Consider the following 18,523-nt stretch of genomic DNA (forward strand, 5'->3'; position numbering starts at 1 on the left):
TTTACCAAAGGAAGGAGGTGCTATCTGACTGCTGTATATAAAGGAGTGGAATTCTTCTCCCCTTCTGATCAGATATTGCACTGCAACTAATCTACCAGACTGAGGGCTTCTATCACTATCACTGAGTATCGAAAGACAGTGCTGAAACTCTTTGGGGGAAATAGTTAACAATGCCAGAGCCCACGAAGAAATCTGGTAGGTGTTCATATAATTCTTCAATTAAGTAGACTATTGTGAAAAGATTTTTTTTTTTATGTGGTAGTGTTTACATACTACAGTTCATCTAAAAACACTATGAACTCTTTAAAACTACTGACTTTCATATATTTCAGATTCAGAAAAACAACAAATTGAAACATAATTTTAGTAAAACATGAATTGTTACAATGATAAATCAGTGGCATTGAACTAAATACAAACTAATTAAATACTTTGTATTCAGTTATATTAAATAGAGAATTCAATAATTCATTGTACATGAAACCTGAATTTATGTCTGTATGGTATTTTAGTTATTGAGAGTCAATCTCACTATTATTAAGCATTTTAAAGAAATCTAAGAGTGATTTTGATCATCTGAATAATGCAATTACATGTTTTGTACGTCAACATGTGTTTTTTTTTAACTGAAAATAACTTATTTTGAGTAAACTAAGTTTGCCACAGGGGTAAACTGAGCCCATCAGTAAATGCAACACCTGATGATGGTGTAAAGTAGTGCATTCAGTATAGCTGACATATCAGCACCTCATATTAGATACAAAGACACCTTGTTCACAGCTGAGCAACTACTTACTATGGCACACACTCAATTATCCAAAGTTCTTCTGGCGACACACACGTTGTTCTGATAATCAGGTGTTTGTGACTGTTCAAGGAGGCATTACATTTGTTTTTATAATGTACAGTTTTGGATAATTAAGTTCTGGATAATTGAGAGGAAACACTATTTCTAAACTAATATTAAATAGAATAGAAAACATGATGGGATTTTGTTAAGATATACAGTGTCATTTTTTAAACCTGTTTAAAAGCATTTTTCTTATTCATTTTACATTCTTAATTGAAGAAACTTGGCAATCCCAGCAGCTTGAAAATAGTTCTTTTGCAAATACAACTTACTAAATCAATGCAAAATGTTTCCATATGTCTGCTTGAGTTCCGATTGTTTCTGCTGTGCTTTATTGTAATGCGAAACAGTAAGCAAACAAAACAGGTTATTACAGGTGATATAACCCATCAGTGCCTAGCCTGGTGTAAAACATTCTAATCAGAAGACAGAAATGACCTCAGTAATGGTCTATTTGTTTCTTCCACATAACAGTACAGTTTCAGGTGTCACTCGAAGCCTCATTAAATAGTGAGTGTTGACAGCCCTTGATCTTTACTGTCCCTCTCCTTGGCTGTTTGCGACTGTCAGCCTGAGTGATTGATAGTGGTCTGACTTGGATGAACCGAGACCACCATAAATAGCTGCAACAAATGTGTTTATTAATACAAACAGTTTATCCAACTACTGGACATGGGCCCAGTCTTTAGCTAATGACTGATGTGATGCTTCAAGAATGCACATGCATGCTTCATTTTTAGTGCTTTCCTTTTTCATATAGTACAATAATCTGTTGCTATAAGATGGGGATTAAGAAAGGGATCTCTATGATACCCTTGATCGCAGTTATTTTAATGAACAGCTATAAATCAAAATGGAATAAGAAAGTAAAAATAGATACAATCAAAATGCTTTTGATATGTGATGAAGAACATCTTGGACACATGTTTCAGTCTGAAGATCTATGATGGAATCATCTCGGCCTTCTATCTTGGAGGGTAGATTCAATCAGTATAGCACTCACATTCTTGCTCTGTTCTATTGTAGCATTCAGTATAACGTGACATGTTATATTTACTATGGAAGTTGTTTCACCTTCAATGGAACTAGCTCAGGGTATAATTGCAGAACTTGCCTATTGCCATATTCTTATCATACTTTTGTATCTATGTTAACAAGAGCGCCATCTTTAAACGATATAATCTATTCATATTATCACACCTTATAATGCTTAACAAAATATTGAAGTTGTTAACTCTGAAGTTGTTTAAAGGTGACACATTAAAAAATGCATGCAATGCATGTCCTTAAATAGTAAGAGGTTATGGAAAAATATTGCATTGTACATACCCACGTGTTACTACAACTGTTTAAATAACGTACTTGTATTTAGTTTCTGTTTGAAAGTTATTTTCAAAATAGTCCTTCTAGTACACTGAGGTTTGAGATCAGTCCTCTAAATCACTGCAGGAAGAGCAATTTAAAAAACAAAACAAAACACATAACAAGAAGTGCTCTGGCTTTTCTGTTCAGTACCACATCATGGATTGTTATTGCTGTGTTACCTGTTTGACAATGTGGGCAATAATCCTTACACTATCAGTGCACTAGAGTGGCCATTTTGAAATGAGCTTTGAAACAGAGTTTAAAGTTCTAAGTGTAAAAAGTTATCACTATAAAACAGGGACATTATATAGTTTATAAAGAGGCACTGTATTATCTGGTTTTATCCACCTCTATTATTGGAATTACAAAATACATAATACGTATTACAAAATACTTAATCTGCTCCAATCAATTAGAGCTACTGGTTTGAGGATAAATGAAGGTCTTCAAATACTAGCCCATCTGTCATTAAGACAAAAATAAACCCCACCTGTTCTATTGATAAAAGTCATTTAAAATCTGTGCTGTTCTTTAGGGTCTGCTTTTACAAAGAAACCGAAAAGTCTACAAGTATGTGCTGGCAGCACAGCAGAATTTACAGCAGAGACTGCCAAACCGGATGTCAAGGTGAAATGGCAAAAAGATGGCAAGGACATCCAAGCCAGTAACAAATATATCATTAAACAAGATCAGACCCTGCACACACTGATCATCAATGATGCTAGCAAGGAAGACGATGTGGTCTACTCTGTGATCAGCGGGACATCCAAAGTCAAATTTGAGATGAAGATTAAGGGCCAAGGTAGGGATACAATGATATATGAATAGAATAAAATAACATTTGCTGGGTGCAGTATTGTGAGGGGGGTGGGGTGGTTGTGTGTGTGTGTCGGGGGGTGGGGGGGGTGTAATAAATAGATTATATGAATAATAAAATATTGCATCAGGTCTCCAGTGGCTCATCTAGTAAATGCACAACCACGTGAGTATAGGGTGAGTCATACTATCAGGCGCTTGCTGGCTCAAATTGAAAATCTTGGCAGGAGGACTGGGCGTAGCTCCCCACATCATGCTTTAGTGACCCCTACTGATTTCCCTGGCCGGCCCATTATCTCCAGGGTTCAGTATCTAAGGTGTTTTGGTCCATCAGAGAAGAGGTGATTGGCTTGACAGTGGTAACAAATGTCGCCCATTGAACTCCAATCTTCCTAATCAGTAAGTGGATTGCAGCTGTGATGTGACATTCAAACTGTGCATTTAATAAATTGATGGAAAAAAATAAATAAAATGTCAGTTTTCATTTTTCAAGTAAATAGAAACCCTGTAATTTAAATACGATCATTTTTAAAGTTTATTTATAAACAAGTGTTATAACAAGCACTTTAATAAATTAAATAACATACTTAAACAACGCTATTGAAAGTTGGTTTGTTAATCCTTCGTCAGAGGCAAACGCACCCTCGTGGATTTAAAATTAACTTATCTCAAAACTATTTGAAGGGAAATGGGAGTAATCCTACTTTAAAGTACTTTAAACAAATAATAATAATAATAATAATAATAATAATAATAATAATAATAATAATAATAATAATAAAGTGTACATGTTACATTTTTGGGGAAGTTTTGCACCTCCTTCCAAAGTTTGCAAAAAAATGTTTTATTCTTAGCTTACTGGCAGAATAGATTGCTGAGAGATGCAGGGGAGCAGGGAGAGACGTAGAATTTTTTTTAGCCCTATGTAGTCAATTTCCAGTTTTATAATGACACAAACATGAACTGGCCACCAATATGTTTATACAACATCCAGCACAGTATCTGATAATGGCATTCTTTACAATATCCAGGTTATTACTGGTACAGTACAGTTAAAAATATGATTTATTTATTTTTCTTTCTTTGGTGACACAGGTATATTTTGACAAATTGTTTGTTTGGTTATTTTCTAGATTTTGTACATGTTAAGTTTCCAATAGTATTTTATTCACCCCATTCCACCTTCCCCGTGCATCTTGTTTTGCCGGTAATTAAAATAATTAGTTTTTTTCTTGCTAAACGGTGATTACAAATCAATTAAACCCAGGAATACCAATGGCTCTTAAAATGTTTCTTCTGTCCTCTGACTGTTGTAAGTAGACACGACTTAGCTCAGACTTATAGCACTCCTTCTTGTGCATCTCAATTTATGTTGATAGCCTGTAAGCATTACTTCAGTTATAAAGTTTCTCATTTAAGTCATCCTGCTGTTTTTCAAGTCTGCCATTTACAGTGCACTGCAAGACAGAAAGTGTTAGAGCTGCCTGCAGGAAACAGAAAATAGAGCAGAAGGAGTTATAATGAGTTACATTATTTTTTTCTCATATCTGCTTTTTATTTTAGTGTTATAAACGTCTGCACATTTCTTAAAAATACTGAAAATAGTATTTTATAAAAACAAGAAAAACATATTCAAGAAAAGATATACGACATCTTTCTACTGGAGCAGCTTTTAATGATTGCCTTGTGTCAGGTATGTTGGCACCTTGACATGACACTAGCAACCCATATTTTGAAGCCAAAGAAACAAACGCGGCCCCTAGGAGAGTTTGAGACAGTTCAGGCTTTTCAACTCAAACCCCAGTGCACTCTGGTAAGTGAGACAGGTAAAACACACCAGAATGCATTGCAATGTGAGTTGAAAAGCCTGAACTGACATAAACTGTCCTAGTGTACATGGAGTCAAAAGGTAACCCTACCTGACATTATTTTCTCATGATAATGCAGGTATGGGATGGTATAAAGATAATTAAAAAGTTTATTAAGGTACAAGGTCTACAGTATAGATGAGTAGTATACAATTGAGCATATCTGCTTTGTTTATGGAGCACAGTCTTTTTAGCACAGCAGGTTCTTAAAAAAAATCTCTAAATCATTTGACTTATGTACAATGATAAAGATGCTTGCCTACCTTTCTAGCGGTTCTTTACAGTGAAAAATGGTGGAGATACCACCACCTGATTATAATAATGTCACCCACTGTAATACCAGTGACTTGCAGGCTACAGTATTAACAGCAATGGCAACACAATGCATATCGCACAGTGCCACTGATATGGAAAAACACTGGTACTGATGGTACTGCAGTGAATTACTGGTGAATATTGGTTGATACCATTGTGATACCAATGTTATCTTGTAATATGATAATATTACCTGTGTAACTAGGATTCGATTGTACAGTACCTCTTGTCATGCTGCCATTGTGCTACCATTACCCCTTAGTTCAAAAACGCATTACATTACCACTGTAGTACCACTGCATTAACACTGAGCATTATGCAAAGATTTATGAAAAATGAAGTGCTGAATTTACTTTCATAATAGGGCCCACCAAAATATGTATTTGTGTTGTTTTTTTAAAAAAAATATTATTCCAGTTTCATTCCAACAAATGTAAACCTAACCTGAGAATATACAGTAGTACACAAAATGTTTCATTGAATAAAGCTCACTAAAGCCAAGTAGAACCAGAGAGTCTATTGTGTTAAAGGAAGAGCTTCATTCTGTGCAGGCTTGCACAATTAAGATGCCCCAAATTAATTTGGTTCTCAATACTAGGTGGTAGTAATGTCACATTGTAGAAAATGATTTTATATCTGATCTTTTACAAGCCAGAATACTACATTCTAGGAGCTGTTTGACTTGTTAATTTCTTACTTTATGCTATGGGTTTACACCAATTCTAGGAAAGACCAAGGTTAATCTTAGTGCCGGTTTCTGAGAAGATAATGTTTTTACTTTTAAGGCCACAGGTATTCCATGTGAACATGACAGCTATTATTTATAACAACCAAAAAAAAAATCCTTGTTCTTCTACAGATGGAAAAGATGAGAAACCAAGCTCTAAACCAGAAGGTAACTGAGCTGCTTTAGCATGTGTGTGTGTCAGTGGTTCATCCCTTTTCTTAAACCATTCAGGATTTTTCTTTTACTCATCCTTGTGTACATAAGAATTTTGAATGAGAATTTCAAAGAGGTTATTTGTGTATGGCACAAGCCAAAATGTTTAGTACTAACATATAATCTGAGCTCAGAGGGAACAGCATAAAAGTCCTGATTTAGAACTAACTTAGGAATTAGTGTAGTAAAGATTTTTAGTTTATATGCCAACCCAGGAATATAATTGTTGTATAGTGGACTAACAGGAGAGCATTTGCGTGACCATGTTAGTATCTCACTATAGAATCAGGTTGTTGCAGCCTTCAAAGCAGTTATATGGCCAAATAAATTGCTAAAATTCAGTACTGGTGTCCCATCTTCATTCCAGGACTTTAATGTACTACTCTGAACTTCCTAAAACTGGAATATGTTATCATAATTTTCAAAGTTAAACATGCTCACTTTTTCAAATAGGAGGATTTCTGAGCATTAGATATGCACAGTAGTCATTGGATTTTGTGAGTAGAGCCCTATATTTATTTAATACACAGTTTTACCAGATGTTTAATTTCCATAATTTTTTTCATGATGTTCACCACGTATATTTAGTTTTCCATCAATTGTTTCTGTAAGTATTCTCTCTTAATTTTGGAATCTAACTTCCTAAAAAAAAAAAAAATAATCAAAACAAGTCAAGTCTCAACATGGCCTAAGCATAAATTATCAAACAATTCTGTGAGTTTCTTTACCAAGTCATGACATAATGAGTCACATGGTACTGGTCATTGTTTAACTCTTTGATTCCCAGAATTGCTTAGACTTTCAAGAATTCCACTCATTGTTTGGTAGCCGTAAAATAAACCAGTGATATTGTGTTCCGATTCTATTCCAAAACTGTTGCTAGTAGTCATAAAGTAAAGCATTGACTCTGGGACCTTAACAATATATATATTAAGCAATTCATTTAAAAAAAAGCAAGAGCAAAAACAAAGCAAGTGAAAATTGAGGGTTTTGCCATAGGTCTAGTGCCATAGATCTAGACAGCAGTGTTGCCATACTAATCTGTTACCACCTCTGAACAGTAAAAATCCTCACATTCCTACCCTGTTAATGGACAGCGTTCATTTAAGCTGCGTGATCCTTGTCTGTTGATACAGCTGACAAAAATACCCTTGACAAGTGGGATGACATTTTATTCAGCAAGCACTGATGTCAGTGTCACTCCCTCATTCTAACCCTGACCTTGGGAGCCTAATATGTGGACCGCTAAAATAAGATGCAAGGTATGAAGACCATTTTTTTGGTGGTTGAATATCTGCAGCTCTGTGGAAAGCATTGCGTTATTGTTGGTCCTGGCAGACCCCACTGCAAGTATACAGTTTATTACAGGGTAAAATGAAGAACAATGTGTCGTTCTGCATTCCTGGAAATAAAAAATAAATAAATAAATAAATGACATGTATTGGTTAAAGAGGCTGTGACACTGATTTTGTGTTTGTGGAATTAAGGGTGGCTACAGTTAACACTGAAATTCTTGTACTTTTCTGTTGAAATAGAAACAAATAGAAACATAACTGAAAGCGACTTTTACTCAAACACACATTTACTGTCAAAAATTAAATACAAAACATAACCGAACATCAGTGTTAAATGATATTAAATGTGCTCATGTATAGCTGTTTAGAAAGATTTATCAGTCTTTGCTTATTTTATATGGCACTGTTTAATTATATGGTTTAAATAAATCATCCTGGAGATTTGTTTTAATGTTGGTTCTATTCCTGTAATAAAATTAGCAGGTGAGACATGTCATGTCTTTAATGCAGAACAAACCTAATATTGTGTTGCATACTTAGCTGCAGAAAATAATGAAAGTGTTCCTGTGAGTTCACCATCCCCAGGTTGGTGAGAGAGAGTCTGTCTTTCCTGTTGATTTGTGCTTTCTAGTGACTGCATGTTTCACATTTACATTCCCTTCCAACATTTTTTTTTTAAGGTTTTTTAAGGTTTCTTCACCAAGATAATATATGTATTAGGTTGTTTTCTTGTTTTTGCCTCCATATTACATCAAATTCCTTCACTCACTGGCTTGCAAAACTGCTGTGGTATGTGCAAACAGTAATTTATTCACACAAACACATTGCTGTGCTCTTAACATGCGTGTTTTGTTTTCTTGTCAAGTGATTTCTTAACTTAATTGAAGTTGTTGTTTAAATGTGCTGGGCTTTATTCTCAAAGTATTTTACTTCAAATTGTCATTAGCATTTCTTTTATAACGGAAAAAGGCAGCTATAAAATTACAAAATCAGCAATAAACAACTTACACATTTAATGCATCAGGCTTAGAAGTGGTCTCAAGTTGTTTATTTTAAGACTATGCTAATAACAAAAACAAACTTTGAAAATATTGACTTTTGTGTTTGTATGAGGTGCCAAAAAAACTTGATTATTACTGTATTGGTTTGCTGAATTACTATCTGATTGTATGATTTTTTGAGGATGCAATATCAGCAATAGATAATTGCAAAGCATATGACATGGTTTATTTAGATTTCCAGAAAGCTTTTGACAAAGTCCCACATAAAAGATTAATTCTCAAACTAAACGCAGTAGGGATTCAAGGAAATGCATGCACATGGATTAGGGAGTGGTTAACATGTAGAAAACAGAAAGTATTGATTAGAGGAGAAACCTCAAAATGGAGCGAGGTAACCAGTGGAGTACCACAGGGATCAGTATTAGGTCCTCTGCTATTCCAAATCTACATTAATGACTTAAGATTCTGGTATTTTTTGTCATTCTGGATGACAAAAAAGTAGGAGGAGTGGCAAACACCGTTGCAGCAGCAAAGGTCATTCAAAATTATCTAGACAGCATTCAGAACTGGGCAGACACATAGCAAATTACATTTAATAGAGAAAAGTGTAAGGTACTGCACGCAGGCAATAAAAATGTGCATTATAAATACCATATGGAAGATACTGAAATTGAAGAAGGAATCTATGAAAAAGACCTAGGAGTTTATGTTGACTCAGAAATGTCTTCATCTAGACAATTTGGGGAAGCTATAAAAGAGGCTAGCAAAATGCTTGGCTATACAGTGAAAAGTGATGAATTTAAATCAAGGGAAATAATGTTAAAACTTTACAATGCATTAGTAAGACCTCATCTAGAATATTGTGTTCAGTTCTGGTCACCTCGCTACAAAAAGGATATTGATGCTTTAGAAAGACTGCACAGAAGAATGACCAGAATTATTCCAGGTTTAAAAGGCATGTCATATGCAGATAGGCTAAAAGAATTGAATCTATTCAGTCTTGAACAAAGAAGACTATGCAGCGATCTGATTTAAGCATTCAAAATTCTAAACGGTATTGACAATGTCGACCCAAGGGATTTTTTCGAACTGAAAAAAGAAACAAGGACCAGGGGTCACAAATGGAGAATAGATAAAGGAGCATTCAAAACAGAAAATAGGAGGCACTTTTTTACACAGAGAATTGTGGGAGTCTGGAACTCCCCAGTAATGTTGTTGAAGCTGACACCCTGGGATCCTTCAAGAAGCTGCTTGAAGATATTCTGGGATCAATAAGCTGCTAACAACCAAACGAGCACGATGAGCCGAATGGCGTCCTCTAGTTTGTAAACTTTCTTATGTTCTTATGTTCTTATTTGTTATTAACTAAATAGGATCACAGTTTATCTTTGCACTTGTTTTTACATTTTTTATCAGATTTTCAGCATCTGTGGGCTTCAGTCATTTTGAGTGATAACACTGGTAATATACCAAATTATCCAAAATATTATTTTCAGGCTTTAGAATTTCAAAAATTCAAATAACTGAAGTTTGCATACTTCCTTGTGTTTACCTTGTGATGCAAAGATGTCCAAACGGGTATGAGCACATTACCTTTATTTCCTAAAGGTGCATTCCTTCAATACCTCACTCTAGTCATTACTCTACATACATTAGATACTGTACATTAAAGCATGGATACACTTCTAATGATACAACATATGCAAAAGCCAATATTTTGCTAAAATCACTATATAATCAAGCTTTTGGTTTTTATTTTGTGACCGGCCCTCATATACTGCAGATGTTTAAGAGCTTTTGTCTTTAAACTGTGTTTGATGTACAGAGCCAGTAGGGGAGCTAAAGGATGAAGCACCTTTTAGCACCTCTGGTAAGTAAATTATTTGTGTCACCATTTTCTTAACTGTGTCAGTGTATATTGTACATATATATATATATATATATATATATATATATATATATATATATATATATATATATATATATATATATATGATAACACTTTAGTTCGGGGATCTGTTAGAAAAACAATATACATCTACAAATGACAAATGTTGAATTAACACAAAAGGAGTTTGCGTTTAATTAACATTTGTTTAAGGTCACGAAATTGATTTATTCTCGCTATCCAAAGAGACTCAGGATTCACGTTGATTATCAGTGCTAGATATTTTAATCGATGTGTACAGAGGAAGTGTCTAGGAAAGACTGTTAACACAAATGGAGTTACAGTAGATATTTATACAGGATTTTACAAGCTTGAAGATAGGGTGTGTTTGGTGCATTTTACAGCTGTGCTACCAGAAAGTTCAGTAGTACAATAAAATAGGGTATAGCTCAAGATAAGATCAAAACAGAGCCATTGTTATCAGAGGTGATGGCCTAAGGGTGGGGTGTAATGTTTTTCAGAAGCTTGAGGGTTAACTGTTACCCTGATGTGATCACTGTCTGCTATAAAATGAAAGGCATTTCGTATTCAGTTAAATATATATCGTCAGAATTCAATCATTTTCCTCTTCAGTCAAAATTGATTTTGATAGAATTCCTGATGACACAGGCTGTACGGAGACACTGTTTCCTCTGCGCTTGTAGACTCAATAGGTATCTATAGACGCTGCTAGGATAGCAACATTTTAGAGTCCTCTTCAGTATAAAAACCCCAGTCAGGAATGCAACTTCCAGAGGCGATGAGAAAGACCCCTTGTGTTTTGTAATCAGTGATAATGAGAGGATGGCTTCTACTGAGAGAAAATATATGTAATTTAAAGTTGCCTCCTGCATAAGAAACTAAAAAGGCATAACAAATCAAATGAATGTATACTTTTAAAAATATGCTAAAAGTATAGATTTTGATAGGCCTACTAGTAAGGGGACTTGTATACATTGTTAATAATTTCCAATATCTTTCTATCAATAAATGTTTAGCAACAGATCCTAAAACTAAAGTGTGCTTTACATGTTAAACTAACACAAATTATTATAATTTCTTTATATTCATATTCCCTGGTTAATTCAGAAACTGATACATTACCCTTAGAAAAATATACTGGTTTAGCATATTCACATCTGACACATTAATATATGTACTTAAGTATATATTTCAACTGTAACAGTTTTCTGTACATTTGGTCTGAACTGTTTTGTTGTTTTATGTTCCACACATGAATTACATTCTCAGTTCTCTCTTATGTATATGGGAAAGGTAGTGCTATAAGCAGACATATACTTATCAAAGTCATCTAATTTAACATTGATTTTTATCAACTCTTCTGTCATGCAAGAATCGCCTATATGTTACTGATTTGGATTGAATATCATGTCTGATATAATCTCTCTATATATAGTTTGTTGAATGTTAAATGCTGCTAATATTCATTTTTATGTGAATGTATTTCAACAGAGTATTGTATGAATTTAATGTAGTAACTTGATATTTTAAGTAAAATCAATAAAAGATGAAACTCTAATTAAACATGCACATATCCAGTATACATACAATGTATACCACTGCTCCAGTCTCTACAGTACTCTGCAACATTAAAAAGTAAAATATTTATTCTGAAGAAAAGTTGTTGAGTAATTCTTAAATTAACTAATACATTCTTTAATGAGACAATAGACCACCGTTTGATACTGTATTTTAGGCTTACATTCCTTTTATTCAGTGATTCATATAAAGCAAATAACATGATTATCCTTAAGTCAATCTCCCTGTTTGCAAATGGCAAACTATCTTGCTAAGAAACCTGCAGAGGCAACCAGATATTGGAGCGGTGTATAAGGCTGTATAGTTGCCTATGTCCAGTATGTTGGTGTTGTGTATCAGATGAATACACAGCTTGTTTTATTCAGTGCACATTGTATTTACAGAAAAGGAGGAAGATGAAATCGTTACTGTTATTACCCCACCACCCGCTGAAGGTCTGGATCTGGTTGAACCCTTTTCAGTTGTCTGTGTAATAGATCTTATCACACCCCATAGCAAAGCAGTTCAACACTCTCACTGCAAAGGACATTCTCCCTCATAGTGTGTCTTACTTAACACTTCATATCAGCTTAGAGACTGTAGATGACCAAAACAAAGGTTCAGATTTCATTTTCAAGAGCAGTTGCATCTAGCTAACTAAGGGCGCTGTAATTCCAAGTGTAATTCTTTTTGGAATGTTAACCACTTGTACTGAGGAGAGCAATACACGAGGAATGAAACAGGATCATGAATACACTGTGTGTGTCATATACAAAGTCCTTATTGTTTAGAGTGAATGTCATTATTAGGATCACTGGAGTTCAAAGACAAGCTCTGACTGTAGCATAAAATAGTAATTACCAATCAAAAACAGTAATTACCAAGATGCTACAGTATGTTCCCTTACGTCTCTGCTTTATAGTTCATATGTATGTACTGTATATTTTTACTTTACATAAATCCACATGTGTTTTTTATCATTTGGGGTCCAAATGATAAAATGTTGACCCTCACTGTAAATTAAGTAATATATGTCCACATAAAATAATGTCACCATGTAGGTATTTGCAAAATGAGATGGTAAGTGTCTTCAGTTTACATGTGTTTATTACTCTCCTCTTACCTGTGTATGATGTTTGCCATCATTACAGTGTATTACCAGCATAACTGAAGGAAACCTGTTTGCAGTGTTGCAGATCTTATTTCTATAAAGACCCTTTGGCTGATCTAGCCTAGGTTATAAACAGTATATCTATGGCAGGAAACTAGAACTAAAAGATGTGGCCTGAACTCAAAGTCAAAGCACATCAACACAGATCTAATCCATTTTACATGAATAAAGTGTTAAGTATTTATACATTACACCTTATGGGTGGTGGAGTTGAGGGCTTTGTGACCACACAATGCCACTGCATAAAACATTGCATTTTTCAGTTATGCTTGTGAAGTGTATCTGCCCTTGAGAATTAAACTTCTATGCTTAAGCAACACAGTGTTTGTGAACCATTTTACATTTCCTGTAGTTTGAAATAGAACCATCGCAGAATCACAATGTCATGCTTTTATTAAGCTTTCCCCATGGCTTTCATCTTCCAGTTGAGCGTTTTGTTTATGTTGTTCCTAACATGGCGATGGGTTTTGGTACTGGATGTTTACATTTCTGCCAAAACAGCTTCTTTCTGAATCACCAACTTTATTGCAGATAAAGAGGATGATCTTGCGACAAGCACCCCATCGCCTCAGCCTCCGTCAGGTCGGTGAATAGAATCCGCTGTTTTTATAGCAGTATCTCCACAAGCAGCCACAACACACATCAATTTGTGGGCCTGCTCTGTATATACAAGCCTGCATATGATGACTGCTCAAGTGGTCTTTAATACAGTTCTGACCTGTGTGTGCGTGTATATATACACATATATAAATATATATATATATATTTTGATATATATATATATATATATGAATGAAGAAACAGATATGTATATCAGTAATTATGTATGCTATCTATATGTATTTGTATCATCTATACATATGCTGTGTGTGTGTGTGTGTATATATATATATATATATATATATATATATATATATATATATATATATATATATATATATATATACAGTGCCGAGAAAAAGTTTGTGAAACCCCAATGATAATTATGGAAATTCCATAGTTTTACCATAATAGCCTTCGTGAATCTTAAATATCCAATAGGGTTTATATTAACCAATGCCATGTCTTTTGAAACAAAATTATGTATGAATTAGACAAACAATGAGTAGGATTCAGGGTATGTGAAAAAGTAAGTGAACCCCTGGTTTTATCAGCTCAATTAAGGGGATAATTAGAATCAGGTGTTTAAATAATTAGGTAGATCTTCAGGGGTGAGTTTGGGAGGCTCATGGAAGGATAGCCAGGAGGAAACCACTGCTCTCTAAAAAGAACATTGCTGCCCGTCTGAAGTTTGCCAAAGAACACATAGATGATCCACAAGACTTCTGGAACAATGTTTTCTGGACAGATGAGTCAAAGGTAGAACTTTCTGGCCTCAATGAGAAACGTTATGTTTGGCAAAAACCAAACACTGCGTTCGAACAGAAGAACCTCATCCCAACTGTCAAGCATGGTGGTGGGAGTGTGATGGTTTGGGGCTGCTTTGCTGCCTCAGGACCTGGACGGCTTGTCACCATTGACACAACCATGAATTCTGCATTGTATCAGAAGATTCTAGATGAGAATGTCAGGCCATCCGTCCATGAGCTGAAGCTGAACCGAAAGTGGGTCATGCAGCAAGACAAAATAAACATACAAGCAGATCTACAAAAGAATGGCTGCAGAAGAAGAAATTCCTCGTTTTAGAATGCCTAGTCAAAGTCCGGACCTAAACCCCATTGAAATGTTGTGGCAGGACCTGAAGCGAGCTGTCAATGCAAGGAAGCCCTCAAATGTCACCGAGTTGAAGCAGTTCTGTAAGGAGGAATGGGCCAAAATTCCTCAAAACCGATGTGAGAGACTGACCTCAAGTTTTTGTGTAATTTGTTTAATCAGGTTATCTTTATCTATTATTAGGATTTAGGATTAAGATCTAATAACATTTTAGGTTTGAAATGTGTGAAATATGTGAAAATCCTAAAGGGTTCACAAACTTTTTCTTGGCACTGTATATATATTTGTCTGTGAAAGTATAACCTTTCCTTCCAGCTTTGGTTCCATTTCATTATAATTTAGTATTTCTTTCCTCATTCTTCTTAATTGTGCTGAAATCAAAACTCACAATACTTTAAAATATATTCTCATTCCATTCCATTTCATTTTACAAAACAAACCTTACCCACTATTTTATCCCAATCCTTTCATTTTTGCTCTTAACACAAAGTTGTGAACAAAACTCTGGACCAAAAAACATTTCTATAAAATAGCTTTATTTGCAAACCAGATTATTTTACTGTTGCATATTGAAAAACATTCATTAGAACTTCTTTATATGTTAAGAAGTCTTGTATTTTTTTCTTCATCCTGTGTTTTTCTTCACAGATGACACCAGTGCTGTTCAAAAGCACACTGAAATTCCTAGTAAGCAGTTTTATCTGTATTATCTTGTGACACAATCCTCATATTTTAGTAAAATGCATAATTTAACAACAGTAGAGAAAGACAATAAGACATTTAGCAGCATTCCAAACAGTGAACATTTGACAAAATTATAATTATGGGTATTTATACAGTAATCTGATCAATAGTTTGCACTGACAGGTAATATATACTTAGGGATACAGTTATTTTTGAATACAGGGCTTGTTTTCTGGATCCAATTCTATGCTATATGTCACCATGTATGCATGTTACTGTTTATCAAGATTTGACCTATTTACAAATACAATACATTACTTACAGAATTGCATTGGAACTAACCTATAAACATACAATGGGGATATATATATATATATATATATATATATATATATATATATATATATATATATATATATATATATATATATATATATATATTGACTCTATCTGCATGTGTACGTGTATGTGTGCCAGCTCACAGCAATGGAAGTTACGGTACTATTTTAAATAATATACTGTACATTTCTTTTTATCTTCAACTAGACGATAGCCTTCCTGAGTCAGCTAAGGGAAGAAAAGACTCAGGTAACTGCAGCTTTCAACGTCTGCCTGTTGTAACTCCAGCTGTTCACTTACATTCCAGCTTCATTTAACACTTGATGAGGGGGACTTATAGAAGTTGACCACGGTATTTTTGCAGTTTTCCCATGCTGTTCCCAAGGGCATTAATATGCGTTTACCATAGTTTGACATGCTTACCTATGCTTTACCTTGTTTTCGGCATTCTTTATTACACTTTGTTATGCCTTTACTACAGTAACCTTTAAAAGGGTTTCTCGGAGCTTGTGATAATTCATTTTCTACAATAGTCCAATAAAGAGTATCAAAACTAATGCTACAGCTGGTATCTGTGGATTAATAACACCTAAAGTTCTATACTATAAAAGTACTTCATTACTGCCCAAAATACTATTCTGTAGGATTTTTGGTAATAATACAGTTTAGTAAAGTATAAAATAGTACCTTTTATGTGAAAAGGAATTATTAATAAAGGGAATTATGTAAAAGGACTGCAATGCTGTGGGGGCTCAAATATATATATATATATATATATATATATATATATATATATATATATATATATATGTCCTATTCAGCTGGCATCAATTCTAGTACTCTAGTAATTTTCGTCTCTGTGTACAAGATAGGACGTTCTTCATCATACGGTACACGTGGAGGCCAATTTCAAAACCTGATACACAATTTTAATGAAATATTGAACTGATTTATTTTCACTAAGCAGGTTTTGAGAGAGAGAAAGGTAAGCAAAGAAGATGAAAGAGAAGGACTGGTATAAATGGCAGGTGTGCACGTTTTTCATTCCACTTTTTTTTATCACGGAGTAGTGTGGTCTCTTGGAGAAGCTCCTCCAGATGACATTGACAAACCTGAGGACACGCCGCGTTCCACCCTGTTGATTGAGAAGCCTCAGAGTGGCTCAGTGACTGTTGGTAAGTTTGATTTTAATAACCTTGGTCCACTCGGTCCTTGTTATACTGCCTCCCGTTATAATGGCTCCCTCACATTCTACCATATATTCCTGTTGAACCGACATGCACCAATATAAACCAATGCCACTTCCCCCTGTTATACTGCCACCCTGGCCCTCTGCCATCAGCAGGCCATGCAAATGCACACAAATGCTTTGTAATTTCCCTCACTTTACCATCAGCAAGACACTCATAATAACCCATTCAAATGCAGAAAATGACTGCTTAATCTTTGACACGTTATCTTCCACGTTGCATACTGTACATGAATGCATAAAAAGTTGCCAGATGTAAACATTGACAAATATAACACATTATTTTGAACGTTGAATATTTTATTTAATTATTTTATATCTGTGTTAAAAGCAAAAAAATCTCACTGTCACCATATTGACAATGCTTGTAAGGTACTTTGTCTCCTGAATCTAATTCGATTTGAATCTAAACAATCTCAAATATGAACTTTCTGAAATTCAGAAATGGTAACTAATATCCTATTGGTCAATTCCAAGGTGGAGACATTACTTTCATAGCTAAAGTTGAAGCAAAAGACCTGCTTAGGAAACCTACCATCAAGTGGTTTAAAGGTAAATGGATGGACCTTGCCAGCAAAACAGGGAAGCATCTCCAGCTGAAAGAAACATTTGACCGTTTAACAAAGGTGAGCCCCAAGACTGTTGCTGTGCTAGAATATTACTTATTCACAATACAGGCAGATGCGTTTGAAAGTACTATACATCATATTAGAAGTTCTGAGATACAAATTAGCCAATTATTAAGCATTCCTGGTGATGGCAGCCTGGGATGAATCTGGTTAAGTAAATATATGCTTCCATGTTACTAGCAGGTGAGCGTAGCATGCAAGAAAATCTTAAAACTTATAACAAAACTAAACAAATTTGGTCTAGAACTCACTTTTCAAAAATGTTAAAGTCTAAGGTATTGTCTACTGGACTATTATTTTGTGTAAACTTAGTTTAGCTAATTATAGTTATTTTCAAATAAAATGATGTTCCTTTTTGTTCCATTTGAAGTTTCCTTTTAGGGGTTTAACCATTGAATGTGTTTTTATTTGAATATAAGTGATGTTTAAATGTCTTCATTGTTATTGTATTGTCATTACCAGGCATTTAACATTGAACAACAATTTATAAAACTATAAAGCAACTGAAAGATTAAAGTTCTCAAAGGTGATTGTAATTAATATTAATTAATACTAAACTATATATATATATATATATATATATATATATATATATATATATATATATATATATATATATATATATATATATATATACATACTGTATATCCTAACTTTAAAGTGGAGTTTGGGGGTGGGAGCTGGAGCTGCTCTCCTCCTATCTTTCTCCTGCCTTCAAAGCTATCTGCCTATTTAAGTCACGTCACAATCTATGTTTCTTCTCTTGCGTTTTGCCTTTGCTTTTTTGTATACGTTGCAGGAAACCTTCCTGCCAGATTCACC

The 18,523-nt window shown here is 34.4% G+C and overlaps 1 protein-coding gene across 1 annotated transcript in view; it reads left to right on the forward strand.

Annotated features, from left to right (window-relative positions):
- Positions 1-71: 71 nt before the first annotated feature.
- mybpc1 (myosin binding protein C1) overlaps positions 72-18,523 on the forward strand; it is a 52,385-nt gene continuing 33,933 nt past the window's right edge. The window contains exons 1-11 of the mRNA XM_034033394.3: positions 72-195; positions 2,751-3,017; positions 6,074-6,109; positions 7,990-8,034; positions 10,276-10,320; positions 12,321-12,371; positions 13,619-13,669; positions 15,449-15,487; positions 16,031-16,072; positions 16,894-16,998; positions 17,550-17,698. Of these exons, the coding sequence (XP_033889285.2) occupies positions 171-195; positions 2,751-3,017; positions 6,074-6,109; positions 7,990-8,034; positions 10,276-10,320; positions 12,321-12,371; positions 13,619-13,669; positions 15,449-15,487; positions 16,031-16,072; positions 16,894-16,998; positions 17,550-17,698 (855 nt within the window). The 5' untranslated portion in view covers positions 72-170. The remainder of the gene's footprint in view (positions 196-2,750; positions 3,018-6,073; positions 6,110-7,989; positions 8,035-10,275; positions 10,321-12,320; positions 12,372-13,618; positions 13,670-15,448; positions 15,488-16,030; positions 16,073-16,893; positions 16,999-17,549; positions 17,699-18,523) is intronic.

The sequence above is a fragment of the Acipenser ruthenus genome, chromosome 14 (genome assembly GCF_902713425.1).
Source record: "Acipenser ruthenus chromosome 14, fAciRut3.2 maternal haplotype, whole genome shotgun sequence".
NCBI classification, from domain to species: domain Eukaryota; kingdom Metazoa; phylum Chordata; class Actinopteri; order Acipenseriformes; family Acipenseridae; genus Acipenser; species Acipenser ruthenus.